This window comes from Peromyscus californicus, unplaced genomic scaffold (assembly GCF_007827085.1).
Source record: "Peromyscus californicus insignis strain IS unplaced genomic scaffold, ASM782708v3 Scaffold_10__1_contigs__length_136768540, whole genome shotgun sequence".
In the NCBI taxonomy this organism is placed as follows: Eukaryota; Metazoa; Chordata; class Mammalia; order Rodentia; family Cricetidae; genus Peromyscus; species Peromyscus californicus.
In genome coordinates this window covers 113,018,804-113,033,577 of record NW_026294391.1, presented here as the reverse complement: position 1 = coordinate 113,033,577, position 14,774 = coordinate 113,018,804, and the positions used below count along the sequence as shown (strand labels likewise).

The 14,774-nt window shown below is 39.5% G+C and overlaps 1 protein-coding gene across 1 annotated transcript in view; it reads right to left on the bottom strand.

The window, feature by feature from the left end:
• Stk26 (serine/threonine kinase 26) overlaps positions 1-14,774 on the bottom strand; it is a 55,408-nt gene that overhangs the window by 8,874 nt on the left and 31,760 nt on the right. Inside the window, exons 3-4 of the mRNA XM_052739385.1 lie at positions 14,349-14,579; positions 5,131-5,187 (exon numbers count right to left, since the gene is read on the bottom strand). Of these exons, the coding sequence (XP_052595345.1) occupies positions 5,131-5,187; positions 14,349-14,579 (288 nt within the window). The remainder of the gene's footprint in view (positions 1-5,130; positions 5,188-14,348; positions 14,580-14,774) is intronic.

Genomic DNA, 14,774 nt, shown 5'->3' with positions numbered 1-14,774 from the left:
AAGGAAAGCAATCATTAGGTTTCAGGAGAACTTGTAATGGAATACCCCAAAATCTCTTTAAAATAAATGGTCATTTTAAAATTCTGGTACCTCATAAAGCACAAACAGTGGACTGTACAATATTATTGCAGGAAGGGTGGGAAGCTGAAGTCAGAGGGAGGCAGAGTTCTGTTTGCTGGAAGGAGGGGAGAGGTGGTACAAATCATACATTGCCTATTTTGCCTCACACTGGGAGGGATTCACAGCTCTTTGGCACCTTGTGTATTTCATCTTTCCATGAATGCCATATTTATTCTGAATAAAGGGCACTTTTATGTCAAAATTTAACAGCCTAAAATAGACCTTGTACTCACTATTAAGAGTGGTCTGGGTATAAACTGTATCCTCCAGGGATGTCTGTAATTCAATAGATCCCCTTCCTAGGTAACATTATCTATTTACTTTCAAATCTGTCAACTTCTATCTTAATTTTATTTTAATGTAAAGGTTAGTGATTAACGTGATTCTAAAGGTGAAAATGAGACATTATTTTATTGATGGCTGGCAAAGAAATTCTGTGGAACTGCCAAATAACCGAAGGACATACATCATATGAGTTAAGACTGGAATTTAGTACATAATCATAAAACATCAGCAGGGCCAGAGGCACACTCTTGGTTACTTAAGAAATTGGGCAAGGACAACTTAAGGGCACCCACTATCATTTGGAATGGTTTCTAGGTGTGGAATAGATAGCTCAATTCACTTCCTAACATAGAACTTTTAAAACATTTCAGTAAGAACAACAAAAAGGATCTTAAAGATTCATTACCATATATGATATATTTTAGGATTAATTGAAAATTCAAAGTAAAATTTCAACTGGAGGTTGAAAGGGAGTGGGAGGGAATATTTTGTGGTGGTGGTGGGGGATCAGGAGGGAGGAGAAGGATATGGGATGGTGGGTGTGGGTAGATTTTTCTGGACCATTACCATACCAAAAATGGCCTCAAACCTTGTAGTACACACGTTTCCCAAGGTGTGCCGACAGTCAGGAGGAAAAGAGAATAAGGTATGCTAGAAACAGAAGGAATGTCACACAGATGGAATAGAAGAGGAAATGTTTGTTTGCTTTGCTCTTTTAAAATTTCAAATACAACCTTGGGAGATATAATGCCAAGGTCTTAGAATGCTTAACTGAAACTGCTCTGCAACATTCTAAGCCTCTGCCCCAGAGCAACATACCTGCCTCGTCTAATCTGCCTGGGTTTGAAAGGAAGGATATGCAGAAGAGCGACAATTGTTCTTTTAAAGACCCTGCACTTGTGGGTTTATGGGTTTTCCCTACATTCCTTTCACTTCCTGCCAGTCCCTAAGGCAGCATGCTACAGTAGGCCTTCTTTTATAACTAGCATATTGTTCCAAGCTTCTTTCCGTGGTGCTCATGCTTTATCCTATTTATCCCATTATGCGTCTTTGTGCAAGACAATGTAAATGTTTTAGAAAGAAGCAGTAAATAATAAATTCCATAAAGTTGCATCTAATATGGTCAAAGTCTGTTCATCTGCAACAAATGACTTTCCTGGAATAAGACTCCTGAGGTATACAGTGTATAATCCTGACAATAAATCATAATTCATAGTCTCACATTATTCAATTAGTAGGGTGCCAGTTTGAATTGAGAAACACTCTGCTCAGAATCCATCTTGTTTTCTCTTGCTACCCTACAACAAATTCTTAGAGAACCAAAAACAATTGCATTCATCTGTTTATGACTATACATTGAAAAGGAGAAAGATGTTTTCTCAGTATCTTCTATGCTATAAGATTAAACCACAGTATTGTTAATTTTATTTTTAGCTAGAAAAGCAGAAGTAGACATTTCTAACCCATTTTCTTTATTTAATTGAACATATGAGGAGAGTAAGTCACAGAGTGACTGACATGCTCAGTATCCGCGAACAATTTAGAAGAGCTGGGATTAGATCACTAGTCTTTTAACTAATATGGTGCTGACAACATTTTAATTCATTAAGTTTATATTAATTGCCATTTGTCTTATTATGAAGAGGCAGGAAGCAATATGAGATAAAGGAAGTATGTTTGTTTGACTCAGACATTACATTAAACTGACCAAACTATCAGTAGGGATACAGATTAGGGTTGCTAGCTCGGATTGTGCCAGCAGTCAATGGATCACATTACTGTTAGTGAGTGCAGCTTTCCCAATGCCTGTAACATAGGTAAAAGATGCGGTGAGCATCTTAGGGGAGCCAAGAAAGTAAGTGGGGCATCTGTAAAGGGCTGTCAGTATTTAAGAGTGGAGCAACTGCAAGACCCTGTGCTATGGGAATAGGATCATTTACGTTCAAGAAGAGAACAGAGCTGAAGGTCACACGCATGAACGATTGTTCTATAAGAAACTGCCTCCCTGGAAAGGACAGAGAAATAAAAAGTGAACCCCAGATAAAGGAGAAGGTCAAGGAAGAATGAACAAACTGGACAACTGCATAAGCTCCCATGGATTCCTGGGAGGCGGGGCTCTCCATTGAGGTGAACTGGCATTTCTTTGGAATGGTTTAAGTATGGAGCACCCACCCCCTAAAGAAAATCTCTCAGATACCTTTCTAGTCATAACATTACCTGAAAGTTTAAGTCATTGGCAGTCAGGGCTAAGGCTTTTTTGTTTTTTATTTTATGTGCATTGGTGTTTTGCCTGCGTGTATGTTCGTGTGAGGGTGTTGGATCCCTTGGAACTGGAGTTACAGACAGTTGTGAACTGCCATGTGGGTGCTGGGAATCGAACCTAGGTCTTCTGGAAGAGCAGCCAGTGCTCCTAGGCACTTAGCCATCTTTCCAGCCCTATCACTTTCGTGGCAGGCTAGAACTTGAACACACAGAAATAGATGTCCTCTATGCATACCAATAGCACACATGGTGAGAAGAAAGCAGAAGTAATCTCACTCACAATTGTTTCAAAGACATCAAATATGTTATAATTTATACACCTAACCCAGGACATGAAAGAATTCGACAGTTAAAATTTTTAAATATTGAAGAAAGGATATTTTCAAATATTAAAATATTTTCAATATTGAAAATGGTAGAAGATGGAAATTATGTTTAGGAATACATATGCATATACATGTACCTATATGCCTGTAACAACAACCACTAAAAACAGAGGCCGTGGCCTGAAAGGGAGTAAGGAGGGGTATATGGGAGGGTTTGGAGATCCTGCCTCAAAACAAGGTGGAACACTCAAGAGGCTAAGGCAGGAAGATTATGAGTTCCAGGACATCCTGGGCCTCAAAAGTAAAAGAACAAAACCCTCAAATATGTCACATAATATTAAAGATGTAAGAGAACTTAGAACCACTTAGTGTAAGTTCTTTGTGCTCTAGGATCTTCAAGTCCAAAGTGTCTATGTGCCTGCTTCCAAGTCACAGACCGTGATGACTGGAGCCAGCTGGAGAACCTCAAGCAACTGTATGTCCATCCAGCAGTCAATCTATAACAAGTTGATGGTTATAATTTATATTGAATTGCAAATATAATTGCACATTCCTAATTTTTCAAGAGAGGGAATCCACTTTTTTTGTCATAACAACTTAGGAAAAACAATCAGTTTTTGTCAGAGGCATTTTCCATGGGTGGAACTTTTCCTACACACCACCAGATTTTAGCACTGTAGTATGTGCCTGGAAAAATGGGCCGGCAGGTGGCTCAGTGAGGACAGGCACTTGCCTTCAAACTGGATGACCTAAATTCCATTCCCAGATCCACATGGTAGGAGGAGAGAACAGACTTCGATAACTTGTCTCTGATATTCTTATGTGCAGCAAGGACTGTGTGCATCCCTTCTCCACCCTCATAATAAATGGATAAATAATGATGATTTTCAAAATTAAAAAACTACAATGATACAAAGATAGTAACACTTTTCAGTTATTTTAACAACCAAAAAAAAAAAAAAAAAACACCACACATTTTCAAATGACCTACTAAGGAACAGAAGCCCCTCTGTAGAAAGCTGTATCGACAGGCCAACTGGATTGAAACCCTACATCTCACTCAGTCTTAATCATCTTAGGCTGCTGCTATAACAGAGGATCCCAGACAGGCTGAATTAAATAGCAAACAGTGATTTCTCAGTTCTGGAGAGTCTAAGCAGATGGGTGTCTCCTGAGACCACTCTCCTGGTTTCCAGATGGTCCTTCTCCTCATATCCTCATATAACAGAAGGAGAGCTAGACAGTCCTCCAGGGATCACTTTGACAAGAACACTATTGCCATCCCTGAAGGCCCCACTCTCATGACTTCATTATTTCTCCTAATACCATCATGTTGGGGGGAGGGTATTGACAGATACATTTCAAAGACACAAACCTTTGGTTCATGATAACTGTTAGTGACAGGTATCTCAACGATGTATTTTAAAGCTTTTCTTTAATTATCATTTTATGTGTATACATATATAGGTCTGTGTACTACTTATGTGCCTGGTGCCTATGGAGGTCAGAAGAAGGCCTTAGATCCCCTGGAAGTGTGAGCTGCCATGTGAGTGCTGGGACTCAAACTTGGGTACTCTGAAAGAGCAGCCAGTGCTCTTAATCAGTGAGCCATCTCTCCATCCCCTACAATGTATTTTTTTTGCTGTTTTTTTTTTTTGAGACAGGGTTTCTCTGTGTTGTTTTGGTGCCTGTCCTGGATCTCGCTCTATAGACCAGGCTGGCCTTGAACTCACAGAGATCTGCCTGGCTCTGCCACCCAAGTGCTGGGATTAAAGGCGTACGCCACCACCACCACCACCACCAGGCAATATAATGTTGTTTTTTTTTTTTCAGTCCAAATATACTCAGTATTAAGGGAAACATGAAAATGTCAAACTGACAGCAATTGGCAAACATCCACTGTGAATTTCAGGGCTCTACTTTACTGAGATATTTGCATTTCTTATATACAGTAAGAATGTCAGCAGCATGATCAAATCTGTAACATAGTTTGTGCACATAAGAGTCAAAGTCCCCAAAACAGAGTTAAAATTGACATCTTACCCAAATAACTTAGCTTGCCCCAAAGCTACTGTTTACATAATTACAGAGTTAAGTAAGTTTATACATGTGTATATAACTATTTTAAAATACTCACAAGATCCAAAGCTGAACCTCCACCTAGGTATTCCATTATTATCCATAGTTTTGAACCCTGTAAAGACATAAACAATTTAACAGTTACATGCCTGTCCCCAAATCACATACTAGAAAAAAATTTAAATCTTACAGAGTCACCAGTCCACTGGTTATAAATACAGGCATTAACATGGTTGTTTGGAAGCCAGAACATACATTGTCTTTCCATAGACAACTACAAAGAGTCAGATTCTAAGCCTGTACCTCCTGCAAATCTATCTAAACAACCCAGCTAACTATACACAAGTACCACTTGTCACTATGTAACTATACTAGATTTTATAAAATACAGAAAAGGAGCAATCACTGTAAGTCATTATTTGGAGGAATATTGAAGGAAAAGTATAATTACATCAAAAAATAAGGAGGTCAGTGGATACTGTGGAAATTTGTGAATGCTTTTTGTATAATTTTAGAGTTTGAAGACACTAGGCATTTTGCATTGTTCCATTTGTTTTTTGTTTTTGGTTTTGGTTTTGATTTTGGTTTTTCGAGACAGGGTTTCTCTGTGTAACTGCGCCTTTCCTGGATCTTGCTCTGTAGACCAGCCTGGCCTAGAACTCACAAAGATCCGCCTGCCTCTGCCTCTCGAATGCTGGGATTAAAGGTGTATGCCACCACCGCCCAGCGTTCCATTTGTTTTAATACATTTTAGAACTTTTACCAGCCATGATTAATACATATTTTTGCACACACATGGAATCCAGAAAAAAAAACAAAACTATCCCTTCCCCCCCAAAAAAAGAAGTATATAGTTTAATATGAGCACTGCAGATTGTTCCAAATCTGGGACTTCACTGTGAGCCGAACCAGAAAAAAAAACAAACAGTTTATAGGAGAGATATAAAGAAATGCACTATAAAATAAATGCATGCGCGCGCACGTGTACACACACACACACACACACACACACACACACACACACACACACACGCCATCCAGCTCTACTGAATCAACACTAGATGACTAGGAACACAGCTCAGTAGCAGAGTTGCCTAAACCCCATGAGGTTTGATCTCCTGCACCAACACCCACCCCCAATAAAACCTTTTTGAAATAAATCACCAACTTCCTCTTTCTTTCAGACATAGCTTGAAACACCCCTTTCTCTGCAGTACTTCATAAATGGTATCCGCTGAAACTCGGTGAGACCGCAGAATTGACTGGAGGTGGAAAGGCAGGTTTAACTAGGCTGACAGCAGGTCACACCGGGAATGAATTGTGTTCTGTGAGCCCATCTCCAAGGAAAATATTTAAGTGTTTGAAGCCCGCCTTTCCTCATTAAAATAACGTCTAGGTTTCAGGAGAAGGGAGGGCAGATGCATCCAAAGACAATTCTAACGTAAATGCGTCCATAATAGCATAGCGTGAAGTGTGTCAGGCACCACCCACGGGTTTATACATTAACCACTTTTCTAGGGGAAAATTGCTGTGCTCCAGCTTATGATACAAGAACTATTTTTGTCACATAAAAGCCCCAGTTGTAGGAGGAAAATTCTCAGGCCGCTGCTACTAGCTAGCATCCGTACTCCTAACATCACTCAGTAATAGTCAGGAGTTTAATTTTAAATTTGCAATATTCCCATGAGCCTGGAACTTTATCAAGGCAGGGAATGGACTCTAGAGATATGAACATTGATGAGATGAAGAAGGTTAAGGAGTCAGGAGTTGGGGTGACATTGTAGTGGGGAAGCAGGCATGTAGCTTAGAGTTAAGAATTAGGGAGAGACTGTTCACATAGAACAAATATATGACACAAAGGAAGTCTTTTTTTCTTGCATATGTATATGTATATATATGTGCTGGTTTCCATGGGTCTGGGAACACTTGTGTGTGAACATGTATAGAGGCCTGAAGTTGAACGGCTTCCTGCACTGTTTTCTACCTTATGTACAAAGGCAGGTTTTTTTTAGTTGTTTTTCCCACTGAACTTTGAACTTACGGTTTTGGCTAGTCTGGTTAGCCAGCTTGCTCTAGCAATTCTGTCTCTCCTTCTTGCAGGATGGGATTATAGGCCAGATGCACTTATAGAACTTGTACATGGGTTGTGGGGATTTGAACTCTGGTTCTGAAGCTTGTGTGTCAAGCATTTTACCTGCTGAGCTATCTCCCCAACTCTGTTCATTTTTTCTTGGTGCTCTTTCTATGTGGGATATATAAGAGAAAGCATTCCCTACCCTCTTCACCCCCATCCAGTAATCTTGACATCCATTCTGTTCTGCTATAGCAGTCCAGCTTGATCTGAGGAAGCAAAGCACTGAGGGTCCTATGTCTACATTAGAAAAGAAGCCGTGAACGCCCACAATAGTAGAGGAGGAAGCAGAGGTCTAGGAGTGGTTCCTGTAACTTGTGTTTATGTGTAGCAATTAGGCACTGAGAACCTGACAACTGCGACTGTGATACATCTTTACATGTTTTTAAGAGGAAGACAAAGTTCTTATAATGACTTGTAAATTAAGATTTGTTCGCTTGCCACAAACTTGTTCCTAATAAGTAACTATACTCTCTCTACCACATGAACTCAGAACGCTTCCTGCGTGCCTGACATTTAAAAGAAAGTCCCTATAAAATACGCTTCTGTTTGGCTGTTCTGCATGAACGAAAGCACCTGTTTTTCAAGTTAAAAAACAATGCATGCCATTTTGTTTGCACCAGTTCAAAATGGAAGCTTTCCAACTGTCACCAAAATGGATGCATAGAAAACTTAAGCAGTGACCTCACAGAGCAGGCTATATGGCTGAGTTTTCTCAAGTCACAACTAAGTAACTTCTACATCTGAAAATAAGGCTTCCTACCAGTAAGCAAGCTCTTCTCTGCAATTTTGAAACAACCAGGGGACTTGACAGGTTTCTGTGGCTGCCTTCTTTAGATCTCTCCATTTCTAGAGACAAGCTTCACAGGACGCTGTTCTGGACAACCAGACTCCTGCTAAGCAGGCAAGAGCCAGGGCAAGGTCTGAGGGAGCACAGGAACAAATGAAATACCAAGGAAGCTCTGGTATTCCACAGGGGCTCTGTTGTCCACAGCTGGGCCCAACGGTTCCATGAAACACTGATCACAAATAACTGAAACCCAAACAACCTAAATATTATTATTTGGGGGTAAGATAGCTTCTGCATTTGATTTCTGATAACAGGTTAGTGTTGCAGAATGCAAATAAATATGTTAGATTAAAATGGTATCTATATATTGGTTTATAATTCCAAAAGTGCCAAGTGATTATAATTAATAACCATAAACCTAGCACAGTTAAGGGCAGGAAATCTCTGTAGGAAAACCTCCACTTCCCTTATAAAAGAAGCCATGCATTTGAACGATGGTTTGAAGAAGAAAATTTTAGTCATAAGAAACTGTCCCCAAATTTAGAAAAGTAACTACTCTAAGACCAGCAAGATGGCTCAGAGGGTAAAGACGCTTGCTTCCAAGCCCAAAGACCTCAGCTTGATCTCCCAAATCTACATGGCAGAAGAAGAAAACTGACTCCTACAAGCTGTCCTCTGACCTGCACATGCACACCATGGTACACACACACACACACACACACACACACACACACACACACACACACACCACACACTCTCATACATCCTTACAAAATAAATAAGCAATTGTAAAATAAAGGAACTACTCTAGAGTTGTGCTAGTTAATGGAAAGAAGTTATTATTACCAAATTACTGGTGTCTGAAGTATCAACTCTGTTATCCCTTGAGCTTTGTAGACCCCAATAATTTGCTGCTACTAAAGCAGACACTTGGGCAAAGTGGGGAGAAACGCTACTATGAAGTTTGGATTTGTTTGTTCATACAAAAAGTGCTTAAGATACCCACTACACACCACACACATGCACACACACACACACACACACACACACACACACACACACACACACGAGGATTATGTAGTCGACACAAGTGAGTGGTCTACTACTCTGGTAGCCTATTACACTAACAACATAAACTAGAATGTATAATTGTAATAAGCCAGTCACAAAAGAGTAAATATTGTATGGTTCCATTGTATAGGGTACCTAGAGCAGTCAAGATCATAGAAGTAGGTCCTAGGATGGTGGTTGCCAAGGAAGCCAGCAACAGGGAGTTACTGTGTACTGGTACAGAGTTTCAGTTGGTAAACACATTCCAGAAATGGATAGTGGTGATAGCTGAACAACAGTACAAAAACGGCACACTTAAAAATGGATACTGAATATATATCCAGGGCAGAGTCCATGCTCAGGAATAGTCAGCCAACACAAATTGGACTCCATGTTTTGTTTTTATTTTTAAGAGAAAGAGCATGAAGTTGGGCAGGGATAGGGAGGTGGGGGAGGAGGAGCTGGGAGGAGCTGAGGGAGGGAAAGGTAAAATATAAAAGGAAATTAAAACATTATTAAAAATGAATACAGAAAAATGGATAAAATGGTAACATTATGTTACTTTTAACCATGATTTTAAAATGTAGCATGACTGATTTTATAGAATTACAGAGGACAGCAGAGATAGCTATATGAAGAATGTGGCCAGAAATTTTATTCCCTGTACATGGGTTTGTTTCAGTTGTGAATCCTTTGTCCATAACTCATGACCCACAAAGTCATACCTCTAGTAGTTCAAATGCTGCTTCCCCAGGGCCAGTGTTATTGCTCTCGATATCCTCAAATATTAAGTAGGTAAGAGCAGACAAATTGGAAACATGTACTTGGGGCTGAGGAGGGAGGCTGACTTTTGAAGCTGTCAGAATAAAGTGGACGAGACTGGGCAAATTATGCAAAATGAGGCGAATGCACATAGTAGGCGTCAATAAATACACATTTTTTGAAATATGGGGCTTCTTAGAGATGGATTATGTTAAGCCTAAAGCCATTTTTATTTTTAGAAAAGGACATTTCACAAAGGAGAAAGAAATGGACTTCAAGCTATATAAGAAAACACCAAACACATTTTCAAATAAAAGAATATTCCAGAGGCATTGACATACTCTAGATGAAATAACAAAGTTTTGATTTAAAAAACCACGAAGGCTATACAACTATAGATTTTGCTCTGGAATATTTCACTTCATTCACTCAATTTTTTAAACAAATACTGGTTGTAGTATATATGGACCTGTGGATAGGACCATATTCCCTTAACATAAACAGAAATCTAAAGGTAATTTCAGGCAAATACAGGCATGACTCAAATTCTATTCAATGCCTGAATGAGCTTCATATATATTGAACTAACAAAATATTTAAAGATTATAAAAGATTCTTGCACTATTATGAGATCAGAAGGAAAGGGTTTGTGTACTTTAGCGCTCTTCATAAAGACTGACTTGGTTAAGAAAATGTGCAGGGAACGAAAATGAAAGGGAAACACTGTGGTCACACTGATGTGTTTGTCTGCTCTTTACTCTTGTTTTCAAGACAGAGCTCCACAGTGAGCTCAGTCAAAATGAATACCTAGTACATTTCTGCATGTCTGAAGGAAATCACTACAACGGCACACAGTTTTAAAGAACATACAATTTTCTCTCAAATGCAATAACTTCTTACCCCAGCTTACAGTCAAGTCACTTTTTACCCAGCTTACAGTCAAGTCTTGGTTATGTATGATATCCTGTGTAAATCCCATATCCTATGTTGCTCAATTAAGCTGACTCACAAACTCCATTGCCATCTGAAATGCATGGACAGGGCCCCCAGTACGTATCTAAGTCAATTGACAAAGCCATTCCCTCATGGCACTAACAGGATGTGGTCTTAAGTTATGCTGACTGCTTTAAACAGAACCCTGTTAGATTTGATGTGGTTTTAGTTTACAATAAAAAATGCATGCCTACGCAATCACAGTATGACAATATCAATGGAAAATAATGAGTTGGTTAATTTCAGTAAAATACTTAACCCACCACAGTGGTTCACAACAGTAATCTAAAAGCAGCACAGCGTAAGGGCAGGAGGACCATGAGTTCAGGGCCAGCCTGGACTATACTTTTAGGCCTAGGATTTAGCTTAGTGGTAATATGTACCAACCATGTGCAAGGCTCTGGGTTTCATACACACACACACACACACACACACACACACACACACACACACACACACACACACACTTAAAATCGGAGAAGAGTTCTAAGTTTTGTATGTATATCCATTTACCTATAACTGCATTTATACAGTTTTATCATGAAGGAAAAGGTTCTTCAAATACCCTTTTCAGGACTTCCATTAATGTTGGTAAAGGAGATTAAAATATTTCAGTTTTATCCTTTAACAAACATCTTGTATATTAGTTTTCTATCATGGAATGATCTAAATACATTTACATTCAATATTTGAGACAAAATAAAGCATTAGTTTGTACTTATTAATAGCTTAAGTAATTACTAGATGATTAGAATGTAGATACTACTAGGCTAGGTTTGAAGGGAGTATTTTTAAAATATGATATCTTACAAATAACAACCCTTGCAGCTGCAATACATTTGTCTGCAAGAGAACTATGAGTAAACACAGGCTCTTAGTGACTACTAAACTCTTTGCCACCGTGGTACTGCTGATTTAAAATAAAATATGAAAAAAACAATTTTAAATAGGGTTTATTTAATATTTTAAGCCAGTCACTGAAAATAGCATATCTGATCTAGGTGCCTAAAAATAACAAGGGTTCAAGTTTGCTCTAGAGAGAGTCTGGAATTACCAGTATTCAATCCAGAAAGCGCAAACCAGAAAGAGCAGTAACACATATGACCAGAAAATTTCCAGGGCTCCCTACAACAAAACCCATTGTGGGAATTAGGGGAAGAAGCTAAAAGGCACTGAGATGGAGAAATCATTCCAAAGCATGCCATAACACAATATGACCTGCTAAGTTAGATGGTTTAGGAATGAATACGAAAGCAAACACTGTGCTGCAAAGAACCATATGTATTCATATGAACATACTATTCCTATGTAGTAAAATATGATAGCTAACTCTTGTAAATGCTGAAATTAGATAGCATGTTCCGTCCTCATCACCTCCTCCTTGAGGCTGTTGCTTCATGTTATTCTTGAAGAAAAGGACACAAGTAAACACTTGCTTATTTGTGCTTCATAATACGTAGATTTTGTTTGATTTTAAATTTGCAGTCCTGTGAATGGAACTCAGGAGGACAAGCACACTAAGCAAACTCCCTGTCAATGAGCTACATTCTTGCCCATTTCCTCCGTAACCTGGCATGTATATTTTTATCATAAAATCTGTACTTTTATATGCAATGCTGGACTGAGTGCTCTCTAGCTACAGGAGTATGCTATTCATTTTGTATCTCCAGCATGTGGTACATTGTAAGACACAGTGTCTAGCCGTTGAATGATCCTATAGTGAATTCACTCCCTGTTCAATCGAATGTATACAATATTAGACTAAAACAAGCTTTGCAAAGGCAGTAAAATTGATGATTTTCCTATCAACATGAACTAATATAAATACATAAAGATCAAGAAAGAATGACATCTAGGTCACCAAGATGGAGGCATAGAAGACACCAGTCTTCATCACACACACACACACACACACACACACACACACACACACACACACACACACACACGATGGGTTGGAATGAGAGAGAGCATACACACAAACCAAAATTGCTCCCTAGCCCTAACTTAGCAACATAGGAGACACAAAAGCAGCAGGATCTCGTCACAGAAAGGGTCACTGGGGAGACCGGCATACCTGTGCAGCTGTTGAGGCACTGGGAAAAGGAGCCTCCATTATCCCAAATCATGCCAATTCCTCATCCTCAGATTAATGGTTGCCCCCATGAGGGTCCACAGTCCAGACCTTGGCTCTGTAGCTGTACTGGGTCCACCCACATGTCACCACCAAGTGGGGTCACTGCCTCAGACTGTTAGTTCACACTCAGGTGGAACTAAAGTTTCTGTGTGTGCACGTGTGCTGCACACACTCACTAGCCTGGTGGCCATTAGGGAAAGCAAGCACTCTGGAGGCTAGATGTCTTCACGGCCACATTGTATTCACTGTATCTCAGACAACCCAGGCACCACCATTTCAAGCCAGGACTTCCATCTACACAGAGCCGGAAGTCTTTGTGCATATGCCTGTGCTCCAGATGTGCACTCCTGCCCCTGAGGCAAAGCTATGCAGTGGTAGTAAAGCTACCCAGGGAACCCATTCTACCGTGGCAACGTACCCACCCTCAACTCTGATTTTGTGCTCTTGCCGTAGCAATCTGGCTCATACTGGGCTGGAAGTAGTTTCTTTCTTTCTTATTTATTGGTCTCTCATTTATTTTATCTTTCTTTTTTGTTTTTTTGACAATGAGGAAAAGATTTATTTATTAAAGAATTCATTTGCAAGTCACTGTAAATGAACACACTTGACATATATCTCTTTGGGGTAGAACACATTATTCTAAGTAAGATGGGAAGTGTCTCTGCAAATATTGCACCATCTTATGTGAATGAAGGATTTGATCATATAGATTTTAGTGTTGCGAAGGAAGAAAGCAAGAACCTGGGGATGATGCAGGTAAACAATATCATGTGCTTAGTATGAGTCATACGCCAGACTAAGGGATATAAAAACTAGGACCAGTCAAGCTAAACTGTTTGTCATCAATGAGCTCACAACCTGGTGAGAGAAAAATGCATAAATAACTACCATAACTCAATACCATGCACTCCATCAGTTTTGAGGTTGAGATAGATTATACTATTAAGAATAGTGTGTGGAAACCCAGGGGTACGGCTTTGATGTGGCAACACGGCCTTAAAGATCACAGACCTTTCTCCTCCTCCCCTGTACCCAAAGTTCATGGAAGAGTGCATCTGAGCTCTGGAGTAATGTCAAAAAGGAGCTGTTAACTCTAGCAATGGTTTAGTTGGCACCAAAAACAGAGCTGGATTCTGCCCGAAGGGTAATTTAAGTCCTTGCCTCTTGAGGCAGGTGTGGTGGTGCACACCTTTAATACTAGCAGGCAGGTCTCTATGAGATCAAGGCCAGCCTGTTCTACATTGTGAGTTCCAGGAGAGCCAGGGCTACATAGTGAGACCCCATCTCAAAAAACAACAATAAAAAAAATACTGCCTTTCAAAAATAGAATGAAAAGAAAACGAAATATAATGAAAACACCTTATGAAAAAGCATAGTATGAACACCTTATGAAATGTATGATAAGCACATTACCTTTAAATAGGACCCATAGTATTTTGTCACATATGAGCTGTCGCACTGACTCAAAACAGTTATTTCTTGCTGGATGTCTTCTATTTCATCTTCGGCTTCCTCAAGGTCAATGATTTTAATTGCAACCACTTGCTGGGTACGGTTATCGATTCCTTTGAAAACTTCTCCAAAGGAGCCTTTTCCAATGCGCTCTAATTTTGTGAACAGTTCTTCTGGATCGGCTACAGTATTCTAAAGGGAAGAGAGAAGAGAGTAAACACACAAATGTTTTGAATCAATTTTTCTTTTGGGTTTATTTTTATTTCGTGTGTTTATTTTTATTTGCTTACATGTATGTAAGTATACCACATGTGTGCCTGGTACCTACGGGGGCCCGGAGACAGCATTGCATTCCCCACAATTGGAGTTACAGACAGTCATGAGCTG